The sequence below is a fragment of the Pongo pygmaeus genome, chromosome 1 (assembly GCF_028885625.2).
Source record: "Pongo pygmaeus isolate AG05252 chromosome 1, NHGRI_mPonPyg2-v2.0_pri, whole genome shotgun sequence".
NCBI lineage: Eukaryota > Metazoa > Chordata > Mammalia > Primates > Hominidae > Pongo > Pongo pygmaeus.
The window spans coordinates 230,009,776-230,030,586 of NC_072373.2; the positions used below are offsets into that span (position 1 = coordinate 230,009,776).

The window sequence follows — 20,811 nt, forward strand, 5'->3', positions numbered from 1 at the left end:
CTGCTGATTGGCCCATTTTACAGAAAGCTGATTGGTCCATTTTACAGAGAGCTGATTGGTCTGTTTTGACAGGGTGCTGATTAGTGCATTTACAATCCCTGAGCTAGACACAGAGTGATATTTACAATCCTCTAGCTAGACGTAAAAGTTATCCAAGTCCCCACTAGATTAACTAGACACAGAGCAGCGATTGGTGCATTTACAAACCTTGAGCTAGACACAGGGTGCTGATTGGTGCATTTACAAACCCTGAGCTAGACACAGAGTGCTGATTGGTGTATTTACAATCCTTTAGCTAGACATAAAGGTTCTCCAAGTCCCCACCAGATTAGCTAGATACAGAGAGTGCTGATTGGTGCATCCACAAACCCTGAGCTAGACATGGAGTGCTGATTGGTGCATTTACAATCCTCCAGCTAGACATAAAAGTTCTCCAAGTCCTCACCCGACTCAGGGGCCCAGCTGGCTTTGCCTAGTGGACCCAGCGCCTGGCCACGGGCAGAGCTGCCCACCAGTCCAGTGCCGTGTGCCACACTCCTCAGCCCTTGGGTGGTCGATGGGATCGGGCACCGCGGAGCAGGGGGTGGCACCCGTTGGGGAGGCTCAGGCCGCGTGGGAGCCCATGGGCGAGGGTGCAGGGGGCCTCAGACATGGGAGGCTGCCGAGCCCTGCCCCGTGGGGAGGCAGCTGAGGCCTGGCGAGAATTCGAACCTGGTGCAGGCAGGCTGGCAGTGCTGGGGGACCCTTTGCAGCTGCTGGCCCAGGTGCTAAGCCCCTCACTGCCCAGGGCCGGGGGTGCCGGCAGGTGCTCTGAGTGCAGGGCCTGCCGAGCCCACACCCACCCAGAACTGGCGCTGGCCTGCGAGCGCTGCACGCAGCCCTGGTTCCCGCCTGCAGCTCTCCCTCCACACCTCCCTGCAAGCAGAGGGAGCTGGCTCCGGCCTCGGCCAGCCCTGAGAGGGGCTCCCACAGTGCAGCGGCGGGCTGGAGGGCTCCTCAAGTGTGGCCAGAGTGGATGCCAAGGCCGAGGAGGTGCTGAGAGCAAGCGAGGGCTGCTAGCACGTTGTCACCTCTCACTAAGACATGGTGGTTGTGGTGAACGGTGCTGCTAAGATATGGTTGTACAAACGTCTCTTGGAGTCCTGGTTTTCAGTTCTTTGGGGTGTAGAACCGCAAGTAAAGTTGCTGGGTCATAGAGTAATTCTGTGTTTAATTTTGTGTGTGTGTTTAGTTTTTTGAGAAACTGACATACCGTTTTTCACACCATTTTATATTCTCAGCAGCATGCACAAGGGTTCCATTCTCTCCACATGCTTTTGCCGACATTTATTTGTTTTTTTGGTAATAGCCATTCTAATGGGTGTGGAGTAGTATTTCATTTTGATTTTGATTTGCATTTCCCTAATAATTAGTGACGTTAATCGATAGTTTTTAATTGAAGTATTTAATTTAACTATTTGTATTTAATGTAGGTATTAGAGTGTTTGGGTTGGAGTCTACCATCTTTATGTTTGATTTCTGTTTTTCCACCTGCTTTTCCCTGCTCCTCCTTTCCTTCCTTTTTTGTAGGTAAATCAAGTTGTCTTTAATTCAATTTTATCTCCTCTGCTGACTTTTTAGTTCTGCCTCTTTGTGTTGTTTTTTAAGTGGTTCCTCTGGAGATTAAATATGCACATTTAACTTACTGTGATCCGTCTTTAAAAATATTCCTGTACTTCACAGAACCTTAGCGAGCGGACTCCAGTTACACTCCGTGCTCTCGTTGGCATACATTTCACTTTAGGTATGCTAGAAAATTCTACAACACACTTATTATTCTATTTATTTATTTATTTATTTTTGAGACGGAGTCTCGCTCTGTCACCCAGGCTGGAGTGCAGTGGTGCGATCTCGGCTCACTGCAAGCTCCACCTTCCCAGGTTCACGCCATTCTCCTGCCTCAGCCTCCTGAGTAGCTGGGACTACAGGCACCCGCCACCACGCCCAGCTAATTTTTTTGTATTTTTAGTAGAGACGGGGGTTTCACCGTGTTAGCCAGGATGGTCTTGCTCTCCTGACCTCGTGAGCCACCATGCCTGGTCCACACTTATTATTTTTACTTTAGTTAATAGTCTAATATTTAAGGGTATATTATTTTTTAAATCCAATGCCTTTACTTTTTATTTTTTATTTTTTGAGATGAGGTCTTGCTCTGTCATCCAGGCTAGGGTGTGGTGGCGCGATCTCAGCTCACTGCAGCCTCAACCTCCTGGACTCAAGCGATCCTCCCACCTCCCTCCGAAGTAGCTGGGATCACAGGCATGTGCCACCACGCCCGACTGATTTCTGTAAGGGGTTTCGCTGTATTGCCCAGGCCGGTCTTAAAACTCCTGCCCTCAAGCAATCCTTCAGCCTCAGCCTTCCAAAGTGCTGGGATTACAGGTGTGAGCCACTGCTCCTGGCCTTTACTTCTTAAATTGAAAATTTCTATAAAATTTTACGGTAGTTGGCCAGACATACTAAACATATTTGTTGAGTGTTGCAGTTGAAAACCGTCAGACACCAGTTTATTCTGGAGCCAGAGGGCCTGGCCTGGGCCTAACCCTGCTGCCTACTCACAGTGTGGTCTTATGCAAATCTTTTCCTCATCTTTAAAGTGGGGCAATAAGAGGCATCGTTGAAATTAGTGAAATCAGTTTGTGTGTATAAATCCCTTCGCGTGGTGTCTGGCATGTGGCAAATGCTCTGTAAGTGTTGATTGCTGCTGTTGTTGGACAGTGAACAGGTTTACATCCCTTGGAGACCCAGGATCTGCAGCACAAAAAGACTTATCCTTACAGCCCATGCTCTCCAAGTTCTCTGCTGCCAAAGCTTTTTTTTTTTCCTTTGAGACAGGGCCTCACTCTGTTGCCCAGGCTAGAGTGCAGGTGCGTTCCCGGCTCGACCAGCTTGAATGCATCTACACTTCGGCTTCAAACTCCTGGGCCCAAGCAGTCCTCTTGCATCAGCCTCCCAGTTAGCTGATATTCTAGGTGTGAGCCACCGTGTCCAGACCGCGCAGGCTTGTTACTGCCCAGAGTTGAGCACCTGGGAAGCAACACCGGCGTCCACCATCTAGAAACTAAAATCGCCTTGGTTTCTGGACACAGCTGTATGATGGGGTTCTACTTCAGTGGGAAAGAATAAACTTCTAACAGAGTGACCCTGCCACGGCACAACTATAACCACGGACAGAGTATGAAAAACAGCTCCCTGAGGGCCCTGGAGAGTAGCAAATTTTGGAGGGAAGTTTTGACTTGGAGGAAGCAACCAGCACAGTTTCCTGTTTTGGCATCTTTGCCCTGAGGGCAGCCACAGTCCCCACATGATAGCGTGGGGTGACTAACGCACTGATAGAAAGTCCGCTGTCTGGGCCGGGCGCGGTGGCTCACGCCTGTGATCCCAGCACTGTGGGAGGCCGAGGCAGGTGGATCACGAGGTCAGGAGATTGAGACCAGCCTGTCCAACATGGTGAAACCCCGTCTCTACTAAAAATACAAAAAATTAGCCAGGTGTGGTGGCGGGTGCCTGTAATCCCAGCTACTCGTGAGGCCGAGACAGGAGAATTGCATGAGCCTAGGAGGCAGAGGCTTCAGTGAGCTGAGATCGCGCCACTGCACTCCAGCCTGGGTGACAGAGTGAGACTCTGTCTCAAAAAAAAAAAAGTAAAAATTCTACTATCTGGCAGGGCAGCTCGCTCCCGTAATCCCAGGATTTTGGGTGTCTGAGACGGAGAACTGCTTGAGGCCAGGCGTTAGAGCCCAGCCTGGGCAACACAGTCTCTACAAAAGAAAAGTACATTACCTGAGTGTAATGGTGTGCACCTGAGGTCCCAACTATTCAGGAGGTGGGGGTGAGAGGATCACTGCCACTTATTCCTGCCTGGGCACCAGAGGAAGAATGTGTCTTCAAAAAACAAACAAAAAAGAAAGTACACTACTTCCTTGTTCCAGGAGCAGGCAGGGGAAGGAGCTAGGCACCCATAGCTCGTCGAAAATGAGAGTAGAAGCCCCAGAAAGAGCTGGAGAGGAGGTGTCCTGTGTGTAGATGCTGCTCGTTTCTGGCAAACCCCTGACCCCTGCCTGCACCCTGTGCCATGCAGTGACCTGAGCCACCGCTCACTGCAGGTGTGACAGCGTTTGCAGTTTGAATCTAATGAAATTAATTGCCTGCTAAGTAGAAACATTGATTCTCTTCAGAGGAATATCACAGAATCCAGTGTCTCCACAATGTAACGTTTGCAATGTACAGGATACAGTTCAAAATCACTCAACATATGAAGAGCCAGGAAAGTGAGCCATTCTCGAAGGGAAAGACAACAGATATCAATTGTGTTATGACCTAGCTGTTGGAATAATCAAAAAAGCACTTTGGAGCAGGTTTAGTGTCTGTGCTCAGTGAAGAAAAGGGAAATGCACGCATAATGAACAAAGTGCCGGAAATCTCAGCAGAGGAAACATGTTTAAATGAGCCAAATGGGAATTTTAGGTCAAACAAACACAAGATCTGGCTGGGCGTGGTGGCTCACGCCTGTAATCCTAGCACTTTGGGAGGCTGAGGTGGGTGGATCACCTGCGGTCAGGAGTTCAAGACAAGCCTGACCAACATGGTGAAACCCTGGCTCTACTAAAAATACAAACGACAACGACAAAAATTTAGCAGGGCTTGGTGGTGGGCTCCTGTAATCCCAGCTACTCGGGGGGGCTGAGGCAAAGAATCGCTTGAGCCCAGGAGGCAGAGGTTGCAGTGAGCCAAGATCACGCCACTGCACTCTAGCCTGGGGGACAAGAGTGAAACTCTTGTCTCAAAAAAAAAAAAAAAAAAAAAAAAAAAACAAGATCTGATATTTTATTTTATTTATTTATTTATTTTTGAGACAGTTCTACTCTGTCACCCAGGCTGGAGTTCAGTGGCACGATCTTGGCTCACTGCAACTTCTGCCTCCCAGGTTCAAGTGATTCTCCTGCTTTAGCCTCCTGAGTAGCTGGGACTACAGGCGCCCACCACTACGCCCGGTAAATTTTTTTTTTTTTTTTTTTTTTTAAGTAGAGACAGGGTTTCACTATGTTGGCCAGGCTTGTCTTGAACTCCTGACCTCAGGTGATCTGCCCACCTCAGCCTCCCAAAGTGCTGGGATTACAGGCATGAGCCACTGTGCTTGGCCAAGATCTAAAATTTTAAAATTCACTGAATTAACATAACAGAAGGGAAATAACAGAGAAAATAGGCAGAGTCCTCAAAGACAGAGGAATAGAAATCATCCAAGCTGGAAAAAAAAAAAAAAGGGTGGAAGTGATTGGAGGAAAATAAAACAAAACCATGAACAGAGCCTCAGGGACCTATGGGTGATATCGACGAAATGTCTAAGCTTCAGGGACCTGCAGGGTGATATCGACGAAATGTCTGAGCCTCATGGACCTGTAGGGTGATATCCACGAAATGTCTGAGCCTCAGGGACCTGTAGGGTGATATCGACAAAATGTCTAAGCCTCAGGGACCTGTAGGGTGATATTGACGAAATGTCTGAGCCTCAGGGACCTGTAGGGTGATATCGACGAAATGTCTAAGCCTCAGGCACCTGTAGGGTGATACTGACGAAATGTCTGAGCCTCAGGGACCTGTAGGGTGATATCGCTGAAATGTCTAAGCCTCAGGGACCTTAGGTGATATCCATGAAATGTCTGAGCCTTAGGGACCTGTAGGGTGATACTGACGAAATGTCTGAGCCTCAGGGACCTGTAGGGTGATACTGACGAAATGTCTGAGCCTCAGGGACCTGTAGGTGATATCAACGAAATGTCTGAGCCTCAGGGACCTGTAGGGTGATACTGACCAAATGTCTGAGCCTCAGGGACCTGTAGGGTGATATCGACGAAATGTCTGAGCCTCAGGGACCTGTAGGTGATATCGACGAAATGTCTGAGCCTCAGGGACCTGTAGGGTGATATCGACAAAATGTCTGAGCCTCAGGGACCTGTAGGGTGATACTGACGAAATGTCTGAGCCTCAGGGACCTGTAGGGTGATACTGACCAAATGTCTGAGCCTCAGGGACCTGTAGGGTGATATCGACGAAATGTCTGAGCCTCAGGGACCTGTAGGTGATATCGACAAAATGTCTGAGCCTCAGGGACCTGTAGGGTGATACTGACGAAATGTCTGAGCCTCAGGGACCTGTAGGGTGATACTGAGGAAATGTCTGAGCCTCAGGGACCTTAGGTGATATCGACATGTCTAACACGCGGGTAATTAGAGGTCCAGGAAAGGAGAGGCACAGTGGACAGAAGAAGTACTTGAAGAAACAGTAACCAGAAACTTTCAAATTTGGTGAAAGACATAAATGTATAGTTTTAAGAATCCCAAACAGGATAAATGTGAATAAAACCACACCTAGACCCATCACTTCAAAACTTTTTTTTTTTTTTTTTTTTTTTTGAGACAGAGTTTTGCTGTTTTCGCCCAGGCTAGAGTGCAGTGGTGCAATCTCGGCTCACTGCAACCTCTACCTCCCGGTTCAAGCAATTCTCCTCCCTCAGCCTCCCAGGTAGCTGGGACTATAGGCCCGCGCCACCACGCCCGATTAATTTTTGTATTTTTAGTAGATATGGGGTTTCTCCATGTTGGCCAGGCTAGTCTCGAACTCCTGACCTCAGGGGATCTGCCTGCCTCAGTGCCTCCTAAAGTGCTGGGATTACAGGTGTAAGCCACCGCACCCAGCCCCAAAACTATTAAAAACTAAAGATTAACTTTAAAAATCTTGAAAGCAGCCAGAGAAAAACAACAGATCACACACAGCACAGCACTGTGAAGACTGAGCTGATAAACCGTGAGCCAATAGACCGTGAGCCGATGGACCCTGAGCCGATAGACCGTGAGCTGATAGACTGAGTCTGTGAGATTTTTTGTTTAATTTTTTTTGATACAGAGTCTCACTCTGTTACCAAGGCTGGATTGCAGTGGTACAGTCTCAGCTCACTGCAACCTCTGCCTCCTGGGTTCAAGCGATTCTTGTGTCTCAGCCTCCCAAGTAGCTGGGACTACAGGCGTGCACCACCATGCTGAGCTAATATTTGTATTTTTAGTAGAGATGGGGTTTTGCCATGTTGGCCAGGGTGGCATCAAACTCCTGGCCTCAAGTGACCTGTCCACTTGGCCTCCCAAAGTGCTGGGATTACAGGCATGAGCCACCGTGCCCGACCAAGTTTGTGAGTAATTATGGAGACCAGAAGAAGGTGGAACTGCATCATTAAAGTGCTGAAAGAAAAAAAAAGTCAGCATAGAATACTGTATTCTCCAAGAATAAATATTACATGAAAATATTTTCAGGAAAAGGAAAACTGATAAAATTCGTCACCATCAAATTGTGCTACCGGAAATGCTGAAGATAGTATGTACTACAGTGAAACTCAGATCTTTAAGAATGAATGATGAACACCAAAATTAGTAAATATCTGGGGAAAAATTAAAACATCTCTTGGGTTTTTAATGTATGCAGATATAATATGCAGCCACAACATAAAGACTAGTAGAGGGGATACATGGACTGTACAGTTGCAAGGTGTCTACATTTTGCATAAAGAGGTATAATGCTAGTTCTAAGTAGACTAGAAAAAGTAAGGTTGAAATTGCAATTCCTAGAGCAACAACTATGAGAATAATGGAAAGAAGCACAACTAAAGGATCAAAAGATAACTTGGAAAGGAATTTTTAAAACTATTCAAATCACGCAAAAGAGGGCCAGAAAGAGAATAGAGGAACAAAAAACACAGGGACAATCAGAAAACAAATAATAAACGGTAAAAACGGTAGACCTGAAATCCAACGATAGTGTCATTATACACTTGCCAAAGCTCAACACCAAGAATGTGCAGCACCAAGAGTGCACCCTCGTGTGAACCATGGACTTTGAGTGATGGTGATGTGTCACTGTTGGTTTGTCAGCTGCAACAAGTGGGATGGTGATGGTAAGGCTGTGCCTGGGTGGGCACAGAGGGGAGGCACAACTCTTTGTACTTACTGCTCAATTTTGCTATGAACCTAAAATCACTGAAAAATAAAGGGCTCTGTGTGTATACAAAGGGACAATCAGAAAACGATTAACATAGCTACATCTACCCATAACGATGATTATATTAAATATTAACATACCTACGTCTACCCATAACGATGATTATATTAAATATTAACATAGCTACATCTATCATAATGATAATTATATTAAATATTAACATACCTACCTTTACCCATAGCGATAATTATATTAAATATTAATGAACTAAACCCTCCAGTTAAAAGGCAGAGATGGCTAAAATGGACAAATTAGCAAGATTTACTACATGCTGTCTACAAAAGATGCACTGTGGTGTGTGTGTCTGTCTGTGTATTTTTTTTTTTAAGAGATGGGGTCTTGCCCTTTTGCCCAAAGTGAAGTCTAGTACTGCTCAAACTCCTGGGCTCAAGTGATCCTCCTGCCTCAGTCTCCAGAATAGCTGGGATTAGGGGCATGTGCCATCACACCCAGCTAAAAGATACATTTTAAATATAAAAAACACAAGTAGGCTGAAAGTGACTGCAAAAACCACATACACACACACACACACACATACATATACACACACACACATATATATATCAGTGAGCATAAGAAGGCTGGAGTGGCTATTTTTTTTTTTTGAGATGGAGTTTTCCTCTGTCTCCAAGACGAGTAAAATGGCACGATCTCAGCTCACTGCTACCTCCACCTACTGGGTTCAAGTGATTCTGCCGCCTCAGCCTCCAGAGTAGCTGGGACGACAGGCACGCACCACTTTACCCAGCTCATTTTTGTATTTTTAGTAGAGACGGGGTTTCACCACAGTGGCCAGGCTGGTCTCGAACTCCTGACCTCAAATGATCCACCTGCCTTGGCCTCCCAAATTGCTGGGATTACAGGCATGAGCCACCACACCCAGCCTGGAGAGGCTATATTTCTGTAACATTAAATCAGTTTCAAGATACGGAGTTATTACCAAAGGGAAAGCAGGGGAGGGAAGACATCAATTATGAATGTGCCTAATAACAGAGCCTCAAAATACTGGAAGGAAAACCAACAGAATTAAAGGGAGAAATAGACAATCCCACAATCATAGTAGGAGATTTTAACCTCTCTCTCTCCAATTCTTAGAGCAATAGACCAAAAACATCAATAGACAACCCATAATCATAGTCGGAGATTTTAAACTATCTCTCTCCGATTCTTAGAACAATAGACCAAAAACATCAATAGACAACCCACAGTCATACTCGGAGATTTTAACCTCTCTCTCTCTGATTCTTAGAGCAATAGACCAAAAACATCAATAGACAACCCACAGTCATAGTCGGAGATTTTAACCTCTCTCTCTCCAATTCTTAGAAAAGACCAAAAACATCAGTAGACAACCCAGGATCATAGTCGGAGATTTTAACCTCTCTCTCTCCAATTCTTAGAACAGACCAAAAACATCACTAGAACCCACAATCATAGTCGGAGATTTTAACCTCTCTCTCTCCGATTCTTAGAGCAATGGACCAAAAACATCAATAGACAACCGACAATCATAGTCGGAGATTTTAACCTCTCTCTCTCAGATTCTTAGAACAGTAGGCCAAAAACATCAATAGACAACCCACAATCATAATTGGAGATTTTAACCTCTCTCTCTCTCTGATTCTTAGAGCAATAGACCAAAAACATCAATAGACAACCCACAGTCATAGTCAGAGATTTTAACCTCTCTCTCTCCAATTCTTAGAAAAGACCAAAAACATCAATAGACAACCCAGAATCATAGTCGGAGATTTTAACCTCTCTCTCTCCAATTCTTAGAATAGACCAAAAACATCACTAGAACCCACAATCATAGTTGGAGATTTTAACCTCTCTCTCTCCAATTCTTAGAACAATAGACCAAAAACATCAATAGACAATCCACAATCATAGTCGGAGATTTTAACCTCTCTCTCCAGTTCTTAGAACAATAGACCAAAAACAATAGACAACCCACAATCATAGTCGGAGAATTTAACCTCTCTCCAATTCTTAGAAAAATGGACCAAAAATGTCAACAGACAATCCCCAATCATAGTCGGAGATTTTAACCTCTCTCTCTCCAATTCTTAGAATAGACCAAAAAGATCAATAGACAACCCAGAATCATAGTCGGAGATTTTAACCTCTCTCTCTCCAATTCTTAGAATAGACCAAAAACATCAATAGACAACCCACAATCATGGTCGGAGATTTTAACCTCTCTGTCTCCAATTCTTAGAACAATAGATCAAAAACATCAATAGAGAACCCACAATCATAGTCGGAGATTTTAACCTCTGTCTCTGATTCTTAGAGCAATAGACCAAAAACATCAATAGACAACCCACTGTCATAGTCGGAGATTTTAACCTCTCTCTCTCCAATTCTTAGAACAATAGACCAAAAACATCAATAGACAACCCACAATCATAGTCGGAGATTTTAACCTCTCTGTCTCCAATTCTTAGAATAGACCAAAAACATCAATAGACAACCCACAATCATAGTTGGAGATTTTAACCTCTCTCTCTCCAATTCTTAGAACAATAGATCAAAAACATCAATAGACAACCCACAATCATAGTCGGAGATTTTAACCTCTGTCTCCGATTCTTAGAGCAATAGACGAAAAACATCAATAGACAACCCACAGTCATAGTCGGAGATTTCAAACTCTCTCTCTCCAATTCTTAGGAAAGACCAAAAACATCAATAGACAACCCACAATCGTAGGAGATTTTAACCTCTCTCTCCGATTCTTAGAGCAATAGACCAAAAACATCAATAGACAACCCACAATCATAGTCGGAGATTTTAACCTCTCTCTCTCCAATTCTTAGAACAATAGACCAAAAACATCAATAGACAACCCACAATCATAGTCGGAGATTTTAACCTCTGTCTCCGATTCTTAGAACAATACACCAAAAACATCAATAGACAATCCAGAATCATAGTCGGAGATTTTAACCTCTCTGTCTCCAATTCTTAGAACAATAGACCAAAAACATCAATAGACAATCCAGAATCATAGTCGGAGATTTTGACACCTCTCTCTCCGATTCTTAGAGCAATAGACGAAAAACATCAATGGGCAATCTAAAATCATAGTTGGATAATTTAACCTCTCTCTCCAATTCTTAGAACAATAGACCAAAAACATCAATAGACAACCCACAGTCATAGTAGGAGATTTGAACCTCTCTCTCTCCAATTCTTAGAACAATAGACAAAAAACATCAATAGACAACCCAGTATCATAGTAGGAGATTTGGACCTCTCTCTCTCCAATTCTTAGAACAGTAGACCAAAAACATCAATAGACAACCCACAGTCATAGTAGGAGATTTGAACCTCTCTCTCTCCAGTTCTTAGAACAATAGACGAAAAACATCAATAGACAACCCAGTATCATAGTAGGAGATTTGGACCTCTCTCTCTCCAATTCTTAGAACAATAGACCAAAAACATCAATAGACCACCCAGTATCATAGTCGGAGATTTTAACACCTCTCTCTCTGATTCTTAGAGCAATAGACCAAAGACATCAATAGAGAATCTACAATCATAAGTCGGAGAATTTAACCTTTCTCTCTCCAATTCTTAGAACAATAGACCAAAAACATCAATAGACAACCGACAATCATAGTCGGAGATTTTAACCTCTTTGTCTCAGATTCTTAGAACAATAGACCAAAAACATCAATAGACAACCCACAATCATAATCGGAGATTTTAACCTCTCTCTCTCTGATTCTTAGAACAATAGACCAAAAACATCAGTAGACAATCCACAATCATAGTCGGAGATTTTAACTTCTCTCTCTCCAATTCTTAGAACAATAGACCAAAAACATCAATAGACAACCTACAATCATAGTCGGAGATTTTAACCTCTCTCTCTCTCCGATTCTTAGAACAATAGACCAAAAACATCAGTGAAGATATGGGGGATCTGAATAACACTATCATCATCTTGACCTGAATGGTATTTATAGGAAGTTACACATATCAGGCTGCATGTGGGGGCTGAAGCTTGTAATCCAGGCACTTTGGGAGCCCAAGGTGGGTGGATCACCTGAGGTCAGGAGTTCAGGACTGACCTGGCCAGCAAAACCCCATCTCTACTAAAAATACAAAAATTAGCCGGACGTGGTAGCGGGCACCTGTAATCCCAGCTACTCGGGAGGCTGAGGCAGGAGAATGGCGTGAACCCAGAAGGCGGAGGTGCAGTGAGCCAAGATCATGCCGCTGCACCCCAGCCTGGGCAAGAAGAGCAAAACTCTTCTCAAAAAAACAAAAACAAAAAGAAAAAGTTACACAAATACTCCTAAGTGCACATGATACATTTTCCAGCACAGACCAACTGCTGTGTCCTAAAACAAGTTCCAATGAATTTTAAAAGAGTCATACAAAGTACGCTTTCTGAGCACAAAGGAATTAAATTAGAAATCAACCACAAATAAAATAGGAAAAACTGAAATGTTTGGAAATTAACCCACTTTTGAATAAACCATGGGTCAAAGAAGAACTCAAATGGGAAATTAGAAAATATTTCCAGGCTGGGGCCAGGTGGAGTGGCTCACACCTGTAATCCCAGCACTTTGGGAGGCCAAGGCGGGTGGATCACAAGGTCAGGAGTTCGAGACCATCCTGGCCAGCATGGTGAAACCCCATGTCTACTAAAAATACAAAAAATTTGCTGAGCGTGGTGGTGTACACCTGTAATCCCAGCTACTCGGGAGGCTGAGGCAGAGAATTGCTTAAAAACCCTAGAGGCGGAGCTTGCAGTGAGCTAAGATCGCATCACTGCACTCTAGCCTGGGCGATAGAGCGAGACTCCGTTTCCAAAAAAAAAAAATTTCTAACTCGGATGGGGAAAAAATAACAGAAGAAGAAAAAATATTTCCAACTGAATAATAATGAAAATATAACATCAAAATAGTTGGTGTAGCTAAAGCAATACTTAGAACTCTGTAACTAAGTGTGTGTAAAGGCATGAAAGCAGAGACCTAAGATTCACTCCCAGAAGCCAGGGAAGAAAGAACAAAGCAAACCCAAAGCCAAAAGAGGGAAATAAAGACAAATACAGAAATCAATGGCATTGAAAGCATGAGAAAAATGGAGAAACTTAACAATATCAAAAGCTGATTTTTTCCCTAAAAGATTGGAAAGATTGACAAACCTCTACCAAGAATGGTCAATTTTAACAAAGAAGAAAGAGCCAGGTGAGGTGGGTGGTTCACACCTGTAATCCCAGCACTTTGGGAGGCATAGGTGAGAGGACTGCTTGAACCCAGGAGTTTAAGACCAGCCTGGGAATCATAAGGAGACCCCATCTCTACCAAGAAAAAAAAAAAAAAAAATTAATGAGCTGGGCGTGGTGGCTCGAGCCTGTAGTCCCGGCTACTCGGAAGGCTGAGGTGGGAGGATCGCTTGAGCCCAGGAGGTTGAGGCTGCAGTGAGCTGTGATCACACCACTGCACTCCAGCCCAGGCGACAGAGACCTGTTTGAAAAGCAAACAAACAAATAGAAAGATGAGCCGGGCACGGTGGCTCACGCCTGTAATCCCAGCACTTTGGGAGGCCAAGGTGGGCGGATCACTTGAGGTCAGAAGTTTGAGACCAGGCTGGCCAACATGGTGAAACCCCGTCTCTACTAAAAATACAAAAATTAGCCAGGCGTGGTGGCGGGTGCCTGTAATCCCAGCTGCTCAGGAGGCTGAGGCACAAGAATCGCTTGAACCCAGGAGGCAGATGTTGCAGTGAGCCGAGATCATGCCACTGCACTCCAGCGTGGGCTACAGAGTGAGACTCAGTCTCAAAATAAAAAATAGATAGCACAAATCACCAATATCAAGAACAAAAGAGGCATTATTTCTAAGGATCCTATAGACATAGTAATAGACTATTGCCATCTCTGGTGGCTCACGCCTGTAATCCCAGCACTTTGGGAGACTGAGGCAGGAGGATTATTTGAGCCCAGGAGTTCAAGACCAGCAACATCATGCTTCAGTTTTGTTTCATAGCAAGACCCTGCCTCTACAAAAAATCAAAAAATTAGACAGGTGTGGCAGCACTTGCTTGTGTTCCAGCTACTTGGGAGGCTGAGGTGGGAGGATGGCCTGGGCCTGGGAGACTGAGGCCGTGGTGAGCTGAGGTCACAGCACTTTGCTGCAGCCTCGGTGACAGAGCAAGACCATGTTCAAAATAATAGGAGACTGATGAACAATTTTAGGCCAGTAAATGTAGCAATTTCAATGCAGTGGATAAACTCTTGGAAGAATATAACTTGTTAAAAGCGACGGAAATCTGCATGGTCCTCTTTCTGTTTAGGAAATTGAATTAATTACCAGAGAACCCACCTACCAAGAAAACTCCTGCAAATATACATGGTTTCCCAGTGAATTCTATCAAACATTCAAAGAAGAAATCACAATGTTCTTACACAGACTCTTTCAGAAAATAAAAGAGGAGGGGGAACGGGTGCTGTGGCTCCCACCTGTAATCCCAGCACTTTGGGAGGCTGAGGCAGGAGGATCACCTGAGGCCGGGAGTTCCAGACCAGCCTGGACAATATAGTGAGACCCTGTGTACAAAAAAAATTATACCTGTAGCCCCAGCTACTTGGGAAGCTGAGGTGGGAGGATCACTGGATCCCAGGAGTTCAAAGCTGCAGTGAGCCATGAACGCGCCACTACACTCCAGCCTGGCAACAGAGTGAGACCCTGTTTCTCTTTAAAAAAAGGAGGGCCTATTTCCCAGCTTGTTTTATGAGGCAATATAACCCAATACCAAAACCTGACAAAGACACCTAAAAAAAATTATAGACCACTATCCGTCATGAACACAGGCAAAAATCCTTACGAAGGTATTGGCAGGTGAAATCCAACAATAGCCTAAGAGGGCAGTACACCTCGGCCAAGCATGGTTTATCCCAGTGATACAAGGTTGTTTTGATTCATAAATCAATCTTTGTCGTTACCATATTACTAGAATAAAGAAGGAAACGACGATCACTGAAATAGACGCAGAAAAGACATTTGGAAACATTTATACCTGTTTTATGATTTTTTAAAAAAAACCTCAGCAAACTAGGAATAGAAAGAAACTCCCTGAGTCTGATAAATGGACATCTATGAAAAACCTACACTAGATGTTGTACTTTTGATGGTGAAATATTGAGCATTTTATCCCTAAAATCAAGAACAAGGATGACACCCATTCTCACTCTTCTGTCCATTATTATACTCAAAGTCCCAGCCACTGCCATAAGGTAAGAAAAAAGGCAAATTGAAGTCACAAGGATTAGAAAGGAAGAAGTAAAACTGTATTTATTTGTAGATGACATGATTATTTATGTAGAGGATCCTAACAAAGCTACAGAGAATTACTAGAACTATTAAGTGAATTTAGCAAGATTTCAGAAATCAAGGCTAATGTGCAAAACTTTATCGTTATATAGTGGCAGCAAACTATTGGAACATGAAATCAGAAATTACATTCTATTTGTAATAACAAAAAGTAAAATAGTTAGTAATTATCTTAACAAAAGATATACAAGACCTGTTCACTGAAAACTATAAACACTGCTGCGATACATTGAAGAAGATGCGGAGGGATGAACAGAGACAGCATGTCCGTGATGAAAAGACTCAATCCTGTTAAAACATCAGTTCTCCCAGTCAAAATCGCAGCAGGCTTTATTGTAGGAATCGACACAATGAGTCTAAAATAGGAAACACATGTGACCTGGAATTGCCAAAGCAATTAATCAAAGCGGAGCTGATACATGCCCTGATTTCAAAGTTTCTATTCTACTTACGGCTTCAGTAATCCAGTCAGCCGCAGTGTCCCTGAAGAATAGACACATAGGTGAGCGGAACAGAATAGAAAGCCCAGAAATAGACCCCACCTCTAAGGTCCATTGATTTTCAGTGAAGATGTCAACGTAATTCCACATGGAAAGAAAAGTCTTTTTAGCAACTGTTTATACATAAGGAAAGAAATGATGCTTGACCTGCATTTCACCATACACAAAGGTGACTCAGAATGCAAAAGCTAAAACCGTAACACTTCTGGAAGAAAGCAGTAAATCTTAGTGACCGTGAGGCCAAGGCAGAGATTTCTTAGGACATAAAAACAAGAGCCACAAAAGGAAAAATGGATGCATTCAATTTTATTAAAAATTTCATTAAAATTAAAAACATTTACTTTTCAAAAGATGTCCATAAAAAAATGATAAGACGGGGGCCGGGCAAGGTGGCTCATGCCTGTAATCCCAGCACTTTGGGAGGCCGAGGCAGGCGGATCACAATGTCAGGAGATCGAGACCATCCTGGCCAACATGGTGAAACCCCATCTCTACTAAAAATACAAAACATTAGCTGGGCGTGGTGGTGGGCACCTGTAGTCCCAGCTGCTTGGGAGGCTGAGGCAGGAGAATGGCGTGAACCCGGAAGGCGGAGCTTGCAGTGAGCTGAGATTGCGCCACTGCACTCCAGCCTGGGTGACAGAGCAAGACTCCGACTCAAAAAAAAAAAAGAAAAGAAAAGAAAAGAAAATGGTAAGACAAACCACAGGATGGAAGAAAATATTTGCAATACATAAGTCTGATGAAGAATATGTGTTTTAGCTGAGCGTGGTGGTGACGCGCACCTGTAGTCTCAGCTACTCGGGAGGCTGAGGTAGGAGTATCGCTTAAGCCCTGGAGGTCAAAGCTGCACTGAGCCACGATCTTGCCACTGCACTCCAGCCTGGGCAACAGAGTGAAACCCTATGTCCCCCACCCCCACCAAAAAAAAAGGTATATGTTACAACTCCACCCAATTAAACAAAATGGGCAGGAGACGTAAGCAGGCACTTCAGAAAAGAAGATATATAAGTGGCTAATAAACACATGGAAAGATGCCATCATTAGTCTTCAGGGAAACGCAAATTGTAACAACGCAGAGATACTCCTGCACATGCACGGACACCCTGTGTGCACCCACATCGCCAGTGGGAGGGTACACAGCACAGCCACCGTGGAAGACAGCTGCAGTTTCTTAGAAAGTTAAACGTGCACCTCCCTGTGAGCCAGCCACTCCACTCCCAAGAGAAATGAAGACAGATGTCCACATGAAGACATGTGCCAGGACCTCGGCCGCAGCTCCATCCAGTCACCAGGAACTGGGAGCAGCCCAGGCACCCACTGGCAGGTGATGGGCAAAGGCGGCGACGTTTGGCCACACGGTGGAAAATCCTCCGGCTGTGGAAAGGAAGAAAGTGCGGATAAAACAACATGGAAGGATCTAAAGGTCAGTGTGTGCACTTTGTAGAAGACCCTAGAAGATACAGCTGCAGTCCGGACAGCTCCTGGGTGCCGGAAGCCCGGGCTTGTGGGGGCCGCAGCGAGTGCTGGCAGCTGCGTGGGACCAGGCACCGTCCCGGCTGTGGTGGCAGCTTCAAGGGGGTGGTCAGACTCACCCGCTTGTGTACTTTACACGGATGTGGTTTAGTGTATGTAAAGTACACCTCCATAAAGTTGACTAAATAGCAGATGAAAGTGTTGATTGAAATCTTGGACTTCTGGTTCCTGAATCGAAATGATGTTTTGTGACTTAATGTGGCCCTCAGGATGCCCTTTAACCAGAGAGGGAACAGAAGGGTCTGTGATGCCTGGAGTTTTCCACCAAGCAGAGGAAGACGGTCTCTGCTGGGCAAATGTTAAAGGGACAAAAGGAAAAACTAAGACTTGATCGCACTCTGAGGGTGGGGCGAGCAGCGTGTCTGTGACTTCAACACCTTCCATATAAAAGGATTTCACATCAGAGAGAGGAGGAGCTGAATCAGAATCAGAGGAGAGCATGCTTTTTTTTTTTTTTTTTTTTTTTTTTTTGAGACAGAGTTCCCCTTGCACAGGCTGGAGTGCAGTGGTGTAGTCTCGGTTCACTGCAGCCTCCACTTTCTGGGCTCAGGTGATCATCCCACCTCAGCATCCTGAGTAGCTGGGACCTCAGGCTCCCGCCACCAGGCCCGACTAATTTTAAACTTTGTAAAGACGGGCTGTGTTGCCCGGGCCTGTCTCCAATTCCTGAGCTCAAGCATTCCGATCACCCCCACCTTCCAGAGTCCTCTGGCAGGCTCACACCTAGGCAGCCTGGTCAGTTTGTGAGGCCATGACCTGAATCCAGCATGGAATGGGTGACAGAGTGGACCGTCCCTGTGCGGAGACTGGAGCTGTGTCCTCCAGGGCCTCCGTCTCCCTGCTGCTCACAGCCCTTGTCCCAGGACCCTGGCCTAGGCCCATCAAGAGGCGCCCCACAGGCCTGGCTGGGCCTCAGCCCCTCTCGGGGTAACTTGCCAGGGAGGCGCCTGAGCCAGTGCAGTGATACCACTTGAGGGTTTGTGCGCCTGGCAGGCGTTTCCTCCCTTTAGTTAGGAAGGCAGGGCCATGGGGCCAGGTCCCGTGGCTGGAAGTGCAGGGGAGAGAGAGGGGGTTTGTGCGGGAGGACCGGTGCCCACCACGTGCAGCCTGGGCCACTGAGCTCCGTACCTGGTCCCTGAGCAAAGGCCGGGCCGAGGGCCTGTATCCCAGGCACTGTCACCCGCAGGAGGCCAGGAGGCCAGCTCGGGGGAAACACTCGTGGAGACAGCCCTGCCGAGGCCCCCACAGCCCAGGGACGGCCCCTCCAGGACGCCCTGCTCGACAGCCAGGGGCCAGCAAGGGTGTGGACAGAGGGCCCGGACTGGACCCAGACTCCGCACTGTAGGCCACGGCCCACCTGGGTTGCCCTCGCGTGACCATGGCCTCACCTGCTGTCTTCATCTGCAGGACGGGGCCGGGGTCTGCAGGGCTCAGCTGAGCTCATGAGCTCCCAGAGCTAACCCCTGACCACCCAGGCAGGCAAAGGGCTGATGTCGGTAGCCCCCATCCTGGAGGGGCAGGTAAGGCCCCGCCTACACCTCGCCCCACCTGTGCCTCCAAAGGCCCCAAGCCTTCACTCTTTCGCCCCACCTCCATTTGGCTCCACCCTCCCTGCCGTGGCCCGGCACCATCTCCATTTAACTCAGTCATCTGCCGCGGCCCCGCCCCACCCCATCTCCATTTAGCCCCACCCTCCCTGCCTCAGCCCCGCCCATCTCCATTTGGCCCCACCCTCCCTTCCTCAGCCCCACCCCATCTCCATTTAGCCCCACCCTCCCTGCCACAGCCCCGCCCACTTTCATTTGGCCCCCACCCTCCACCACAGCCCCACCCATCTCCATTTGGCTCCGCCCTCCTTGCCTCGGCCCGCCCCCCCAACATCTCTCGACCCACTTTCATTTGGCCCCACCCTCCCTGCCTCGGCCCCACTCCATCTCTTTGGCTCCGCACACTCCTCGCTGTTGCAGGCTCTGCGCATCTGCTCCTGGCATGGCGCTGCGGCACCTCGCCCTCCTGGCTGGCCTTCTCGTGGGAGTCGCCAGCAAGTCCATGGAGAACATGGTAGGTGCCCCCGTCACGTGTCCAGGCGGCCTAAGCCAGAGCCTCTGTGGAGGGCGGTGGGCCCTTCCCCTAGAGGGTCTAACCCTTCGACCTTTAGGACACTGATGTCCCAGCCCCAGAGGTGCTGACCAGGTCCACTGTTGGGGTCAGAGGGGCCTGTGCCTCACAGAGGGGGAGCCCTCTGCTGCCTGCCGGGTGAGCACCTGCTCAGGAATGGCTGGGACAGGTGGGGCCCCCACAGTGAGGCATCCGGCCCGCAATGGGAGTAGCTCTGCCAGCGGTGACAGCACAGCACGCTGCGCGTTGCTATCGGGGAGTGTAGCTGCGGCGGCTCCAGACTCCCAGGCGGAGCAGGTGGAGGGTGGGGACCCCTCACTAGCCTGCCTGGGGCGTTTGAGGGACTGGACCTGGGCCCCTCCCTGGCGGTGTGGATTCTCTCCCGCACTCCGCAGTCACCCCTGGACGCCGTCACCGTTCACTGCATTCAGGTCACGAGAACAGCACAGCTGTGATCAACACACAAGCTGAGGGCACCCTGAGCCCCCCAGGCCTGTCCAGTCTGCCTGTGGTCAGGGAATGGGCCCTCACACACACCGTAAGTGCCAGCACCCAGCGCACCTGTGCAGCACCTGGGCACTCGGGCGTGAATTCGTCCCCTGAAATGCCAGCCAGGCCCGGGCACTTCCTCTGTGGGGTCAAGCAGAAACTCCTGATGGAGGGCCTCCAGAGACTCGCAGAGAATGTTGGTGGTGCTGCCATGGCCTGTGGGTGCTGCCTCCTGGGGGTGGTTTACTTTTCCAGGCCCAGCTTTTCCTTGGAGACCGCCCACCCGGGGTCCCACAGGGATGTGCACTGTGGCCGTGAGTCCCCTCCTCGCTCCCAGGCCCATGGGACAGAGGGCCACCCGATGCTGACTCCAGAAGAGGCCGGAGCTGCGGGCGTTGAGATGTGCTCACACGGCACCCCTCAGCCACTGCTGCTGTGGGCATGAGCCTGCCTGGCAGGCGCGTCCTGGAGTTTCACTGCCGTGTCCCCTCCAGGCCCAGCTGCCCGAGTGCTGTGTGGATGTGGTGGGCGTCAACGTCAGCTGCCCAGGCGCAAGCCTGTGTGGTCCAGGTAAGCCGCTTTGTCCCAAGCAGATTCCAGACCAGCCACTGAGCCACTGGCGTGTGTGTGCCCAGGTCCCTCCCCTCGGTGACAAGGACAGTGCTCATCTGTGCTGCGGGACCGGGGGAGTGGATGGGGCAGTGAGGGCTGCGGAGCTTGGGGAAGGA

At 47.2% G+C, this 20,811-nt stretch overlaps 1 protein-coding gene across 8 annotated transcripts in view; it reads left to right on the plus strand.

Annotated features, from left to right (window-relative positions):
* C1H1orf159 (chromosome 1 C1orf159 homolog) overlaps window positions 1–20,811 on the plus strand; it is a 37,528-nt gene that overhangs the window by 8,487 nt on the left and 8,230 nt on the right. For 2 of the 8 annotated variants that reach the window (XM_063660923.1, XM_063660922.1), the window contains 4 exons: window positions 18,884–18,996; window positions 19,444–19,537; window positions 20,026–20,132; window positions 20,578–20,653. In XM_063660923.1, coding sequence (XP_063516993.1) covers window positions 18,967–18,996; window positions 19,444–19,537; window positions 20,026–20,132; window positions 20,578–20,653 — 307 coding nt within the window. In that variant the 5' untranslated portion in view covers window positions 18,884–18,966. The other 6 variants (XM_063660924.1, XM_063660930.1, XM_063660927.1 and 3 more) reach the window with 6 other exon arrangements.